This window comes from Arachis stenosperma, chromosome 5 (genome assembly GCF_014773155.1).
Source record: "Arachis stenosperma cultivar V10309 chromosome 5, arast.V10309.gnm1.PFL2, whole genome shotgun sequence".
Classification (NCBI taxonomy): domain Eukaryota; kingdom Viridiplantae; phylum Streptophyta; class Magnoliopsida; order Fabales; family Fabaceae; genus Arachis; species Arachis stenosperma.
The window spans coordinates 114,664,514-114,678,110 of NC_080381.1; the positions used below are offsets into that span (position 1 = coordinate 114,664,514).

The following is a 13,597-nucleotide window of genomic DNA, read 5'->3' on the forward strand; positions in this document are numbered from 1 at the left end:
GGCCGTGGAGGCCGAGCTGTCGACCTGGAAGGCAAAGTATAAGGACGTCGTCAAACAGGGCAAGGGTGCGATCTTGGCTACCGAGGAAGCCCTCAAAGCTCAAATCAAAATTGTTGCTCCTGACTTCGACACGTCGACTATTGGTGTCCGCAAAGTTATCCAGGATGGCAAGGTTGTCGACGTCCCTAAGAAATGAATCCTTTGTTTACAGTTTTTGCCTAGCTGCTTTGCCTTGACTTTGTAAACTTTATTAGTTTTTTAGCCGTTTTTGGCTTGTGAACAATTTTACGTTAGCCGTTTTATTTTGGCTTTGCGATCAATGTTCGTTTTAATCGTTTGTTCGTGTTGTCGTGGTGAACTTTTCTTTATCCGTTTGGTGGTATGTTTCTTTTAACCGTTTTTGGTTTATTGTCGTCATTTATGTCGATGGCTCATGGCCTTTTGCGTAGTGGTTCCGGTTGTGGTTTAGCGGGTTCCCGGGGTGATCAGTCCCGGGGACGTGCGTCGTCGTTGGTCGTGGTGGTTTATCTGGAAAATTAAGTGAAAAAATAGGAGAGAAAATTTGCACAAGTATATCTTATTCGGTAATTGTATAAAGGACAGGTAAGTCGCTATGAGAAGTTCAAAAGATAAATTTGCGAAATGACCACTTAGCTAGCCTGGTCGTTTTGTCGGGCCTTCCCCTAGGAGTAGAATCTTCTTAGGTTGTCCGCATTCCATGTCCTCGGGACTTCCTTACCGTCAAGTCTTTCTAGCTTGAATGCTCCTTTTCCCATCGCTTTCTTGATTCTATATGGGCCTTCCCAGTTGGCCGCTAGCTTGCCTTCTCCAGGGGTCGGCAGGCCGATATCATTTCGTCTCAGGACGAGATCGTTTGGCTCGAATTCCCTCTTGAGCACTTTGGTGTTGTAGCGCAGAGCCACTCTTTGTTTTAGCGCCGTTTCTCTCAAATGGGCCATCTCCCTGGCTTCATCTATCAGGTCCTTTTCTACGGTTTCCTCCACTCCCTTTAGGAGCAACCGCGGGCTTGGTTCCCCGATCTCCACGGGTATTACCGCGTCCACACCGTACGTCTGCCGGTAAGGAGTTTCTTTAGTAGATGACTGTTCGGTCGTTCGGTAGGACCAGAGAACCGCTGCTAGTTCATCGGCCCAAGCACCCTTTTTATTGTCCAACCTCTTTTTTAGCCCTGAAAGGATAACCTTGTTGGCGGACTCCACTTGTCCGTTCGTCTGAGGGTGTTCTACCGAAGAGAACCTTTGCCTTACACCCAGGCCGCTGAGAAATTCCGTGAACTTCTTGTCAGTAAACTGTGTGCCGTTGTCCGAGATGACGACTTCTGGTATCCCGAATCGTGTTATCACCTGCCTCCACATGAATTTTCTGCAATTGGCCGAGGATATGCTAGCCAGCGGTTCGGCTTCTATCCATTTGGTATAGTAATCAATTGCCACTATGAGATATTTGACCTGCCCAGGGCCGACCGGGAAGGGCCCTAAGAGGTCGACTCCCCACTGAGCGAATGGCCGGGAGGTCGTTAGCAAGCTTAACTCGGAGGCCGGTGCCTTGGCAAAGTTGGCGTTCTGTTGGCACTTTATGCACTTTTTGACAAACTCTTTGGAATCTGCCATCATCGACGGCCAGTAGTACCCAGCTCAGATTAATTTCCTTGCTAGGGCTTTGCCTCCGATGTGGTGCCCACAGCAACCCTCATGGACTTCCCTGAGGACATAGTCCGTCTGGTCGGGGTGTAGGCACTTCAGTAGGGGTTGGCTAAGCCCTTTTTTGAACAGCTGTCCTTGGATGACGGCGTATTTGGCCGCTTCTCTCCTTAACTTCGCCGCATCCTTTTCATCACCAGGGATTTGGCCGTGTTCTAGGAAGTTAGTGATGGGGTCTAGCCATGAAGAACTTAGGGTTGTTATGTGTAGTGCAATTGCTGGTTCTCTTGTCATGCCTTGGATGAGAGACCGGTTCCCCTCCCCTGGCTTTGTGCTGGCCAATTTTGATAGAAGGTCTGCCCGTGTGTTCCTTTCTCTGGGTACGTGTTGGACCGTGACCTCTTCGAACTTCTGGCTCAAGCTTTTAACCTTTTCCAAGTACTTCTGTAACAAGGGGTCCTTGGCTTGGTAGCTGCCGTTTACTTGGGAAGTGACGACTTGAGAATCGCTGCATACTTCCAGTCTTCTTGCGCCGACCTCTGCCGCTAGGGCCAAGCCTCCTATGAGGGCTTCGTATTCTGCTTGGTTGTTCGAGATGGGAAACTCGAATCTAACCGACTGTTCGTATACAACCCCAATCGGGCTTTCCAGGATGATCCCGGCACCTCCGAAGGTCTGGTTGGAGGCTCCGTCCACATGGAGCTTCCACTGTGTACCCATGTCTTCGCCTGGGTCTCCTGTTACTTCAACCAAAAAATCCGCCATGGCCTGCGCCTTGATGGCTTGCCGGGGCTCGTACCGTATGTCATATTGAGAGAGTTCGATGGACCAAGTCATCATTCTTCCCGCCAGGTCGGGTTTCTGGAGAACTTGCCGGATTTCTTGGTCCGTTCTGACGACAACTTGGTGACTTTGGAAGTACTGTTTTAACCTTCTCGAGGAAGTTAGGAGTGCTAAGGCTAGCTTTTCCAACTTGCTATATCTTAATTCTGCTCCTTGCAGGGCCCTGCTTATGAAGTAGACTGGCTGTTGGGCTTTCCCGTCCTCCCGTACCAGTACTGCGGCCAGGGCTTCGCTTGTTATAGCGAGGTATAGGTATAGTGGTTCCCCGTCCTTTGGCTTCCCGAGAACGGGAGGTGCCGCCAGGATTTCTTTGAAGTGTTGAAAGGCTTCTTCGCAAGCGGGTGTCCACTCAAACGCCATCCCTTTCTTCATGAGGTTAAAAAATGGCAGGGCCTTCGTCGCCGAGGCTCCGAGAAACCGGGAAAGTGAGGTCAACCGTCCTGCCAACCTCTGGACGTCCTTGATACAGCCCGGGCTCTTCATCTGGAGTATTGCCTGGCATTTCTCCGGGTTAGCTTCTACCCCTCTCTGAGTTATCATAAACCCCAGGAACTTGCCGGCTTCCATGGCGAAGGCGCACTTGAGGGGGTTCAGCCTCATACCGTGTTGACGGAGGGACGCAAATACACTTGCCAGGTCGTTTAAGAGGTCGTCGGGTCGTGTTGTTTTCGCTAGGATGTCGTCCACGTAAACTTCAACTGTTTTCCCTATGAGGTCGTGGAATATCCTGTTCATCAGCCTTTGATATGTCGCCCCCGCATTTTTCAAGCCGAATGGCATTACCTTATAGCAGAAAGTTCCTCCTGGCGTTATGAACGCCGTTTTGTCTTCGTCTGGTCGGTGCATCGGTATCTGATTGTAACCGGAGTAGGCGTCCATGAAACTCAGATACCGGTATCCCGCTGCGGCGTCGACGAGTGCATCTATGTTGGGGAGGGGGAAGCAATCTTTGGGGCATGCTTTGTTAAGGTCAGAGTAGTCCACGCACATTTTCCACCTGCCATTGTGTTTTTTCACCAATACCACATTTGAGAGCCACGTCGAGTAGTCCACTTCCCGTATGAAGCCTGCTTCTAGGAGGCTGGCCGTTTGCTTGGCTACCTCCTCTGCTCTTTCCGTCGACATCTTTCTCCTCCGTTGAGCCACTGGGCGTGCTTCCGGCTTGACGGCTAGATGATGTGAGATGATTTTTGGATCTATGCCCGGCATGTCGGCTGGTGTCCAGGCGAACAAGTCCCTGTTGGCCCTTATCATTTCAATCAAAGGCTCCTTTAGCTCATGTGGTAGGTTTTTGTTGATGAATGTGAACTTTTCTCCTTCGTCACCGATTCTAATCTTCTCCAGGTCCCCTTCTGGTTCCGGCCTCGGCTTGTCCTCTACTCTGGCATCAAGGTCGGCTAGGAATACGCCGGATGTTTCCTTGGACTTCTTTCTAAGAGAAAGGCTGGCGTTGTCACAAGCGACCGCCGTCTTGAGGTCTCCTCTTATGGTCCCTATGGATCCATCATCGGTGACAAACTTCATAACTAGCAGCTTGGTGTTGATTATGGCTTCAAAATCATTGATTGTTTTTCTTCCCAAGATGATGTTGTAGGCTGTGGAGTCTCGAAGAATTACGAACTCGGCCATCGCCGATCTTCGGCCTTGCATCTGTCCCACCGAGATCGGTAGGGAAATGACTCCGTCCGGTTTGATGAAGTGGTCGCCTAACCCGATAACCCCGTGCTGGTGAGTCGTCAGGTCGGCATCCTTCAGCCCTAGTGCGTCGAACACGTTGCGGAACATGATGTTTGAATCAGCTCCTGTGTCGACAAGGATCCGTTTGACGAGGCCGGTTCCCACTCTGGCCGTTATGACCATGGGGGGGTTTTCCGGGGCGTCGCTGAACCATTGGTCTTCCGGGCCGAAGGAAATGGACGGAGGTTTCTTGGAGCTTTGCACCGGCGGGGATGAGATTGCCAGAACCTTGGCGTCTTTTTTGTGTGCCGATCGTGATTTTGGTGCAGCGTTTTTTGCCGTTACCACGTTTATCACAGTGAGGCCGTGGTCTCTGTCCTCGGGTTCTTGTCGCCGTTTGGCCGAACGGGCTTTGCCTTCCTCGTCTTGATCGCGATAACGTCTCCTCGGCTCCCTGATGAGATGGGAGAACGCTGCTAGCTTTCCTTCCCTTATCGCTTGTTCCAGCGCATCCTTCAGGTCAAAACAGTCCTGCGTTTGATGGCCATAACCCTTGTGGTAATCACAATAAAGGTTCTTATTTCCTCCCGTTCGGTCCTTAAGTGGTCGGGGCTTCGGAAGAATTCCCTTCTCTGCTATCTGCTGGTAGACCTCCACAATGGGGAGAGTGAGTGGAGTGTAGCTATTGAATTTCCCGACCCGGGGGAACGGTCGAGGTGCCCTGTTTGACGCTTCCTCCCTAGCTTTTTCCTTTGTTCTCTCTCCGTCGACTGGTTGCCGGGCTTGGCTGTAACCGGACTGCCGCTTATTGGCAGCCACGACTCGGCTAACTTCCTCGTCGTTTATATACTCCTTGGCCACTGTTTGGATTTCATGCATCGTCCAAACCGGTTTCGTGGTAAGGTGTTTTCGGAAGTTCTCGTTGAGGAGGCCGTTTGTTAGGCAAAGACTGGCCACCGAGTCGGTTAAGCCGTCAATTTCCAAGCATTCGTCGTTGAACCGATCTAAGTACTTCCTTGTCGGTTCTCCTTGTCTCTGGGTTACCCCTAGAAGGTTGATAGGGTGCTTAGCCTTCGCGATCCGTGTTGTAAATTGGGCCAGGAATGCACGACTGATGTCTGAAAAACTGTAGATGGAACCTTGCGGGAGGCCGTTAAACCATCTGATCGCCGGCCCTGCTAATGTTACCGGGAAGGCGCGGCATCTTACTTCGTCTCCTACTCCCTCTAGATTCATCCTGGCCTCGAAGGCCGTGAGGTGTTCTAGAGGGTCTTGAGTTCCGTCATACCTCATGTCTATTGGTTTGTCGAAATGTTTCGGCAACCGGACCTCGAGGACAGATCGGTGGAACGGGGTGACGCCCATTATCACGGGTTGTCTTGTTCTCTCGGATCTTCCTTCCCCGTCTTCGTGACCTCTTGCCGTTTGGCGGCTGTTCTGCCGCGGGAGTAGATGATCGTGTCATTTCGTCTTCTCATTATGGGTGACTCCTCCCGTGTGCTCTCCGCTTCCGTCCGGGATGCGGGTGTGCGCCGCGGGCGGCTTCGGTGAGAGTCTTCCTCTTCGCTCCCGGGAGATGGGGTGTAGCTTGGATCGGTAGACCGTCCATCCCGCTCCCGGTCGGCTAGCTGCCGCTCTAGGTTCTGGACTCTGTGGCGTAGCTCCTGCATTATTATGGCACTATCGCCGCCCGTTCCCCCGAATGGTCGGGTTCTTGTATGTTGTTGGGGGGATCTCCGCCCCCCCTTTGCGAGGTGACGGAGGCTGCCCCCTCCGCTCTGGCTGCTCGAGCTCGGTCGCCAGGACCTGGCGTGACTTCCATTCAGGCAAAGGTCCCCACAGACGGCGCCAATGTTCGATTATCGGATTCCAGACAGGTCGGGTATACAAGTGAAGGGGTGGAGAGGTGAGGATGCCTTAGCCTTGGTCGCGCTGATTGGGGGTTTGCCGAGCTGGCGAGTACTTGCACTAGTGAATGGACGAGGGGGGGTGCCACCTGCAAAGACACTCCGACGCCTAAGTCAGAAAATGTGCAGGCGGGAAAAGTGATGTGGAAAAGTGACGTACCTCGAGGGGAGAGCCAATCTTCCCCTTATATACATGTCAGTAGTGGGCCCCTTATGAGGACAGGCCCATATTCCCAAGGACACTGTCCTGCAGCCGCGTGTGGGTCGTACAGGACACGTGTCCGGGTCGTTTGAAAGGCGAGGAGTCGGGTCGGGTGGAGCTCGGGCCAGGGTCGACCCGTCGGGTCTCCGGGTCGGGCCGTAACAATAACTATAAAAGATTAACTTAATTTTTTCCTATCAAAATAGTTTTTAATAAATAGTTTAAACTAATAAAATAAGTTATATTTAAATTAAACTTCAATAATCATAATTTTTTATTTAATTATCTTTGTTAAAAAAAATAGATTTCTTAAAAACAAAATCTCAATATAATATGATAACTTATAAATAACTAATTACTTAATTTTAAAAAAAATCCGAGATGTTATATCCTACCCACCTTATAAAAATTTTCGTCCTCAAAAATTGTTATAAACAAAAATTTTCATCCTAAAAGAAAATTTTGCCCTCAACATTTCCATTACCTGTAAGCAAGTGCGAGTAAACGGTTCTTATCTTATTTTCTAGTCCTCAGGTATGTTGTGTGTCCCCCATCTCGTCTCAACTTACGTATAGCAGTTAAAGAAATACAAGAATGTGACGCACCAGAAACATAAAGTGCAGTTAAGGAGCGAGTCTTAATACAATACTGACCTTGGGTCAGGGAGCTCGAGTATGAGCATCTTAAGTCATCATTGTAAATACTCTTCCTGGCTGTTGAGATTTAGCTGAATCTTGAGCAATCTTCTTCTCACAATTCCTTGCTATGTGTCTAGGCATACCACAAAAATAACAAATGCTCGAACCCAATCGACATGGATTCCTACCATGGTTCTTCCCACACTGATTACAAACAAGGTTTGTTAGTGCTGGCTGTGGTCGCTTTCCAGTATCTCGTCCTTGCCTATCGATATTGTCACGAGCAGGAAGATTACTAGCTTGCTGATTCCCATAAGAAAGTGTCCTATTCATTTTAAAGTTCCTTCCCTGAGGGGCTATATACCGATTAAAATTTTTCGGAGGTAATTCTTGACGATTCATCTTTGCTGCCGCCACCTTCTTGGTATAGTCTTCCACCAACTGACTCCTATTGACAAGCTCTGCAAAATTTCGTATTTGCAGTGGTACCAACGAGTGCATTAGTTCTTCGTAGAGTCCTCCTTCGTACTTCAAACACTTCCATTCCTCAAAATCATCTGGGTTACCCTGACAGATCTTAGAGAATCGGCACAAATCCTCAAATTTTCGAGTATATTCTGCTACTGACATATTCCCCTGTGTCAACTGCATCAGTTCCATTTCTTTAGCATCACGAACAGTTCTAGGGAAGTACTTTTTGTAAAATTCCTCCTTAAAAGTATCCCAGTCAATCTCTTCCACCACCTGCCTTAACAAGCGTTGCACTCCATGCCACCAGTGTTCAGCTTCTCCCTCCAGCATATAGGTTGCAAATTTCACGTACTATCTTTCTAGTACATGTTATGCTCGCAATGACTTCTCAATACCACGGAACCAATTGTCAGCTTCAGTTGCAACAAGCGTCCCCTTAAACTTGGACGGATTTACCTTCAGAAAGGTTGCCAGTGTCATAGGGTTATCGCGGTTTCCGGCACCTTCATTATCATTACCGTCTCCACCACGCTCACCATTGCGTCCTCCGTTACGATCTCCGTTCCTCTCCCCTAAACGGTCAATTGCTCGCGTAGTAGCAGTTGCCGTTTCACGCACAGCCTCAGCCATGGTGTTCATTGCAACTATAAAAGAATCTGCACCCCTCGTCGGTTCCTCTGCATGGTTTGCACCACGCCTACCATATCCTCGTCCCCGTGCAGCAATCAAGATTCTGTGCACACCCAACATGTAATATTAAGGTGATCAGTCTTAACATTTCAGGCAAAGTGTGAATAGTCTCTAAAATAGAAACACAGTGACAATCATGCAATTCATATCACAACGATATCCTATGTGCATGAGACACAACTCAAAGAATGCAATGAAGCATGATTCAGTCCATATCCCCAGGCTTTAATAGGAACGAACTGCTCTGATACCAAATTGTAACGACACAATTCCCAGTAAGTCATGATCATACAACCAGAAATCAAGTGTCACCAACTTATTCACATGAAACTTTTACTATGTATTATTAAGCCTGTAATCGGGTTAGCGTACTATCGAGTTTTGGATAAACTTTTATAAGAAAACATGCAAGGACAACTAATTAAACATACACAAGCATAAGCATACAGGTACTGTCGTACACACTATATATATATATATATATCCTGAGTTAGCATACAACCCTTTGGAAATACTACTATGTACAACCTAACACTCCGGGCCCTGGTCCATATAGAAAACCCCTAAACTGGCACCCGAACTAGCCTAGTCCACTATGTACAACCTACTCTCTCAGTGAGTCTGACCAAAAGTGAGAGATTAACACAAAGGCTAGGCTAACACAAAAAAAAAACTATCAAAAGGTACAATCGCAGCACCCAGGACTCAGCTGTCATCGTCAGAGAAGATCACAACCACATCAGAACACTCCTCAAGATCCTCGTCCTCGTCATCGGAAATCTCTATAATCTCGGGAGGGGCACTGGCACTCATGCTACTGGTCTGACCAGCACTCGCCGGTCCACTCAAAATAGCATTTTCCTTTCAAAACTTAGTTTATAATAATAAACATAACTTCAGTCTTTTTATAAAAATATAATGACATCCTTTAAAACAAAATTTCCAAACTAATATCTTGTCCTTCAACGAGACCGAAAACCTGTTTTATTTTTATCAAAATATTAACTTAAAAATTTATCCATTTTCGAGCTGACTAAACACAATTTCATCAAAATATCAATATATCAACAAAATTCAATATGAAATGCAATCAAATTTCAATAACATTCAATCCAAACATCAATTTACTTTCAAATATCATTTAGTCGGTGAAAATTTATCAAAATCCTACCTTCGTACGTAATCGAAATACTTGAAACTCTAGAGAAACTTTCTGACCGTGCTGCTGAAGGGAAAAACGTCTGGAATCCTGTGTACCTCCTAGAACTCTAGTTGGCCAAGCTCAAGGGGTAGGGGAGCTACGTCACCGTCGATTTCCACCAGACAAAAGTAACGCCAACACGTAGAGGAGGAAGATACGAACACTTTTATCGGATTAAATTTTTTATTGGGATTACGGATCACAAGAAATCGAACTCAAAAGAGATAAGGTTCCATGGTTTCTGATTCCTCTCACTCACGGCTTACTCTCTCTTTTTCTTTCAAAGTTGGTTCGGTGATGCATGAAGGAAAAGAAAGTATGATCAGTGATGAGGGTGATTAAAAAGGATTTGTGGTAGTAAGGTTTATTAGGTATCATTGGTTATTAAATGAATGTAACATGTGTCATGGTTGCATAGATATATGTATACATATAAGCCACGACCCTTTATTTCTCTTTTTCTTTCTAAAGAGTTCGGCTATAATGAATAAAAGTGATAAAAGAAAATGATGCTAATGAATGATAGTTTGTAGTGTGAAAGTATTATTAGGTGTCATGAGTATATATAAGTATAATAGCATGCAAGCCACGTTCTTTCTTTCTTAGTCCCTTAATGACATTAGTTATATATATATATATATATATATATACTTGTAAATGAGCCACATTTGGCTTTTCTTTATTCTATTTTTTTTTAATGGCTTCGGCCAAAAGAAAGAAGTAACTAATAATAATAATAATAATAATGATAATAATAATAATAATAACTATAAAGATTAACTTAATTTTTGCCTATCAAAATAAAGAAGTAACTAATAATAATAATAATAATAATAATAATAATAATAATAATAACTATAAAAGATTAACTTAATTTTTGTCTATCGAAATAGTTTTTAGTAAATAGTTCAAACTAATAAAATAAGTAATATTTAAATTAAATTTCAATAATCATAATTTTTTTATTTAATTATCTTTGTTAAAAAAAATAGATTTCTTAAAAATAAAATCTCAATATAATATGATAACTTATAAATAACTAATTACTTAATTTTAAAAAAAAAATCCGAGTTGTTATACTTGTGATAGTACCAGGTACATTTTGCCACTATTTATTAGCTATCGGTACAATAATTTAAGCATTTCATTAAAATTTGATACAATAAAATTAAAAATATGATAAAAGAAACAAAACCTTAACATATTCTACTTGAATATATATTATCAAGTTAAAATATACTATTATATATCTCTTTAATTCACATAACAAAATATGGTAAATTAATTAAATAAAAGATCCTTAACAAAATACATGTACTTAAAAGAAAAAAAAAAGCCAAATACGATGAGTATCTTTGGAACCATGCTCATCTCAATTAGTGCCTGCATAATCTGCTGTCACTGATGTCTCTGATTGAACCTTCCACTACCTTGATTTTCTAGCCCAAGAAATTGCTTGTTACACACTCTAAAATTGAAGGAGGTGTCACTTACCCTCCATAGCTGTAAAAAAGCACAGAACAGTTTTGGTTTACGCGAATGAAATTCCAAAAGCATAAAAAAATGGATCTAATTGGAATTCTTTCAAATATAGCAACGTACCTTGAATGTTTCCCAAGCTGAAGCTGAAGCACAGTTAGCAACAACATCAGCTCCTCTTCCATTTTCTACGGCGAGATATTTCTGGAACTTAGTGGGCATTAGCTGCACTTGAGTTCCATCCTGAAATCATAAGCAGTTCTATTAAATTTACAAATGAAGTGGACCCTAATAAAGAAAGAATCATAACAAGAGATCTTTGTTGGCAATTCCATCAAAGGGAGAAGGTTTCATCCATCCCTCAGCAAGCAACCAGTTTCCTAGATTCACAGCTTTGTATGGCAAATTCTGTGTAACAAGAACAGAATGAGGGTGTGAGAGGCATAAAGCCAACAAGAAGGCAAACAAGTATCTAAATGCCATTCTAAATTATTTCGTGGATAAGATTATAAAGAATCACAGAATTTATAGCCATGGTTTCTAAATCAATATCATACAATAAAGCACATTATGTTAAGATTAAAAGAGAAAAGACAAATTGTAATGACTTGACCCAAGTGATAACCAAATTCAGATATTCATATTACTAATTACTAATTAGGAACCGGTATCATAGGCACTAATAGAGCCACTGGCCATAGTCAAATGTGGATATAATCACATCTAAATACATAATGAGTGAGAGAGAATATCAGAAAGAATCAACCCATAGAAATATCTTACGAGGTCATTGATGAGCGGATAATTTATACGCTTTTTGGCATTATTTTTAGGTAGTTTTTAGTAAGATCTAGCTACTTTTTGGGATGTTTTTATTAGTTTTTATGCAAAATTCACATTTCTGGACTTTACTATGAGTTTGTGTATTTTTCTGTGATTTCAGGTATTTTCTGGCTGAAATTGAGGGACCTGAGCAAAAATCTGATTCAGAGGCTGACAAAGGACTGCAAATGCTGTTGGATTCTGACCTCGATGCACTCGAAGTGGATTTTCTAGAGCTACAGAACTCAAAATGGTGCACTCTCAATTGCGTTAAAAAGTAGACATCCAGAGCTTTCTAGCAATATATAATTGTCCATACTTTGTTCGAGTTTTGACGATGAAAACTGGCGTTTAAACGCCCCTTCTCTGCCCTATTCTGAAGTTAAACGCCAGAAACACGTTATAAACCAGAGTTAAACACCCAAACTGGCATAAAAGCCGGCGTTTAACTCCAAGAGAAGCCTCTACATGTGTAAAGCTCAATGCTCAGCCCAAGCGCACACCAAGTGGGCCCCGGAAGTGGATTTCTGCATCATTTACTTATTTCTGTAAACCCTAGTAGCTAGTTTCATTATAAATAGGACCTTTTACTATTGTATTTACATCGGGGGGGGATCCTTGGATTATCTTTGTATCATTTTTGATATCTTGATCACGTTTAGGGAGGCTGGCCATTCGGCCATACCTAGACCTTCATCACTTAAATATTTTCAACGGTGGAGTTTCTACACACCATAGATTAAGGGTGTGGAGCTCTGCTGTTCCTCGAGTATTAATGCAATTACTACTATTTTCTATTTAATTCAGCTTGTTCTTGTTCTAAGATATTCATTCGCACTTCAACCTGATGAATGTGATGATCCGTGACACTCATCACCATTCTCACCTATGAACGCGTGTTTGACAACTACTTCCGTTCTACATGCGAAAGCTAGAGTGTGTATTTCTTGGGTTTCTGATCAACGATTCACATCAACTCCCCTCTAACAATGAGGCATCTAAATTTGAGATTGGAACCTTCGTGGTATAAGCTAGAATCCATTGGCAGCATTCTTGAGATTCGGAAAGTCTAAACCTTGTCTGTGGTATTCCGAGTAGGATCTGGGATGGGATGATTGTGACGAGCTTCAAACTCGCGACTGTAGGGCGTAGTGACAGAAGAAAAAGGATAGTAAATCCTATTCCTACACGATTGAGAACCAACAGCTGATTAACCATACGGTAGCTGTGCATGGTATTTTTCATCCGAGACGAGCAATCCGACAGTTGATTAGCCGTATAGAAACCATAGAGGACCATTTTCACTGAGAGGACGGGAGGTAACCATTGACGCCAGTGAAACCCAACATACAGCTTGCCATGGAAAGGAGTATGAAGGATTGGATGAAGAAAGTAAGAAAGCAGAGATTCAAAAAGGAACAAAGCATCTCCATACACTTATCTGAAATTCCATTCAATGATTTACATAAGTATCTCTATCTCTACTTTATGTTTTAGTTATATTTTAATTATCAAAACTCCATAACCAATTTGAATCTGCCTGACTGAGATTTACAAGATGACCAAAGCTTGCTTCATACCAACAATCTCCATAGGATCGACCCTTACTCACGTAAGGTATTACTTGGACGACCCAGTGCACTTGCTGGTTGGTTGTGCGGAGTTGTGACAAAGTGTGATTCATGTTTGAGAGCACCAAGTCTTTGGCGCCATTGTTGATGATCACAATTCCGTGCACCAAGTTTTTGGCGCCGTTGCCGGGGATTGTTCGAGTTTGGACAATTGACGGTTCATCTTGTTGCTTAGATTGGGTAATTTTATTTTAATTTGTTTTTCTTTGTTTTCGAAAAGTTTCAAAAAAATCATAAAAACTCAAAAATATTTCATGATTCTTGTTTGAATCTAGTGCCAAATTCTAAGTTTGGTGTTAATTGCATGATTTTGATTGTCTTGAAATTCTCGAAACACATTCATTGTGTTCTTGATGATTTTCAAGCTGTTCTTGA

General features: G+C 43.7%; 1 protein-coding gene across 1 annotated transcript; it reads right to left on the reverse strand.

The window, feature by feature from the left end:
- Positions 1–418: 418 nt before the first annotated feature.
- On the reverse strand, positions 419–1,376 carry LOC130981134 (uncharacterized). Its single transcript, XM_057904756.1, has 2 exons — positions 740–1,376; positions 419–528 (listed from the first exon to the last, which is right to left on the reverse strand). Exons 1-2 carry the CDS (start codon positions 1,374–1,376, stop codon positions 419–421), a joined length of 747 nt encoding a protein of 248 aa, XP_057760739.1.
- Between the last annotated feature and the right edge of the window lie 12,221 nt (positions 1,377–13,597).

What these genes read in the sequence shown, in the direction of transcription:
- LOC130981134 (XM_057904756.1), bottom strand. Translation starts at nt 1,376, where the DNA reads ATGTGGAGGCAGGTGATAACACGATTCGGGATACCAGAAGTCGTCATC. An exon ending in CAAGCTAGAAAGACTTGACG is followed by an intron (nt 529 to 739) that starts GTAAGGAAGTCC and finishes TTAATTTTCCAG; the next exon opens with ATAAACCACCACGACCAACG.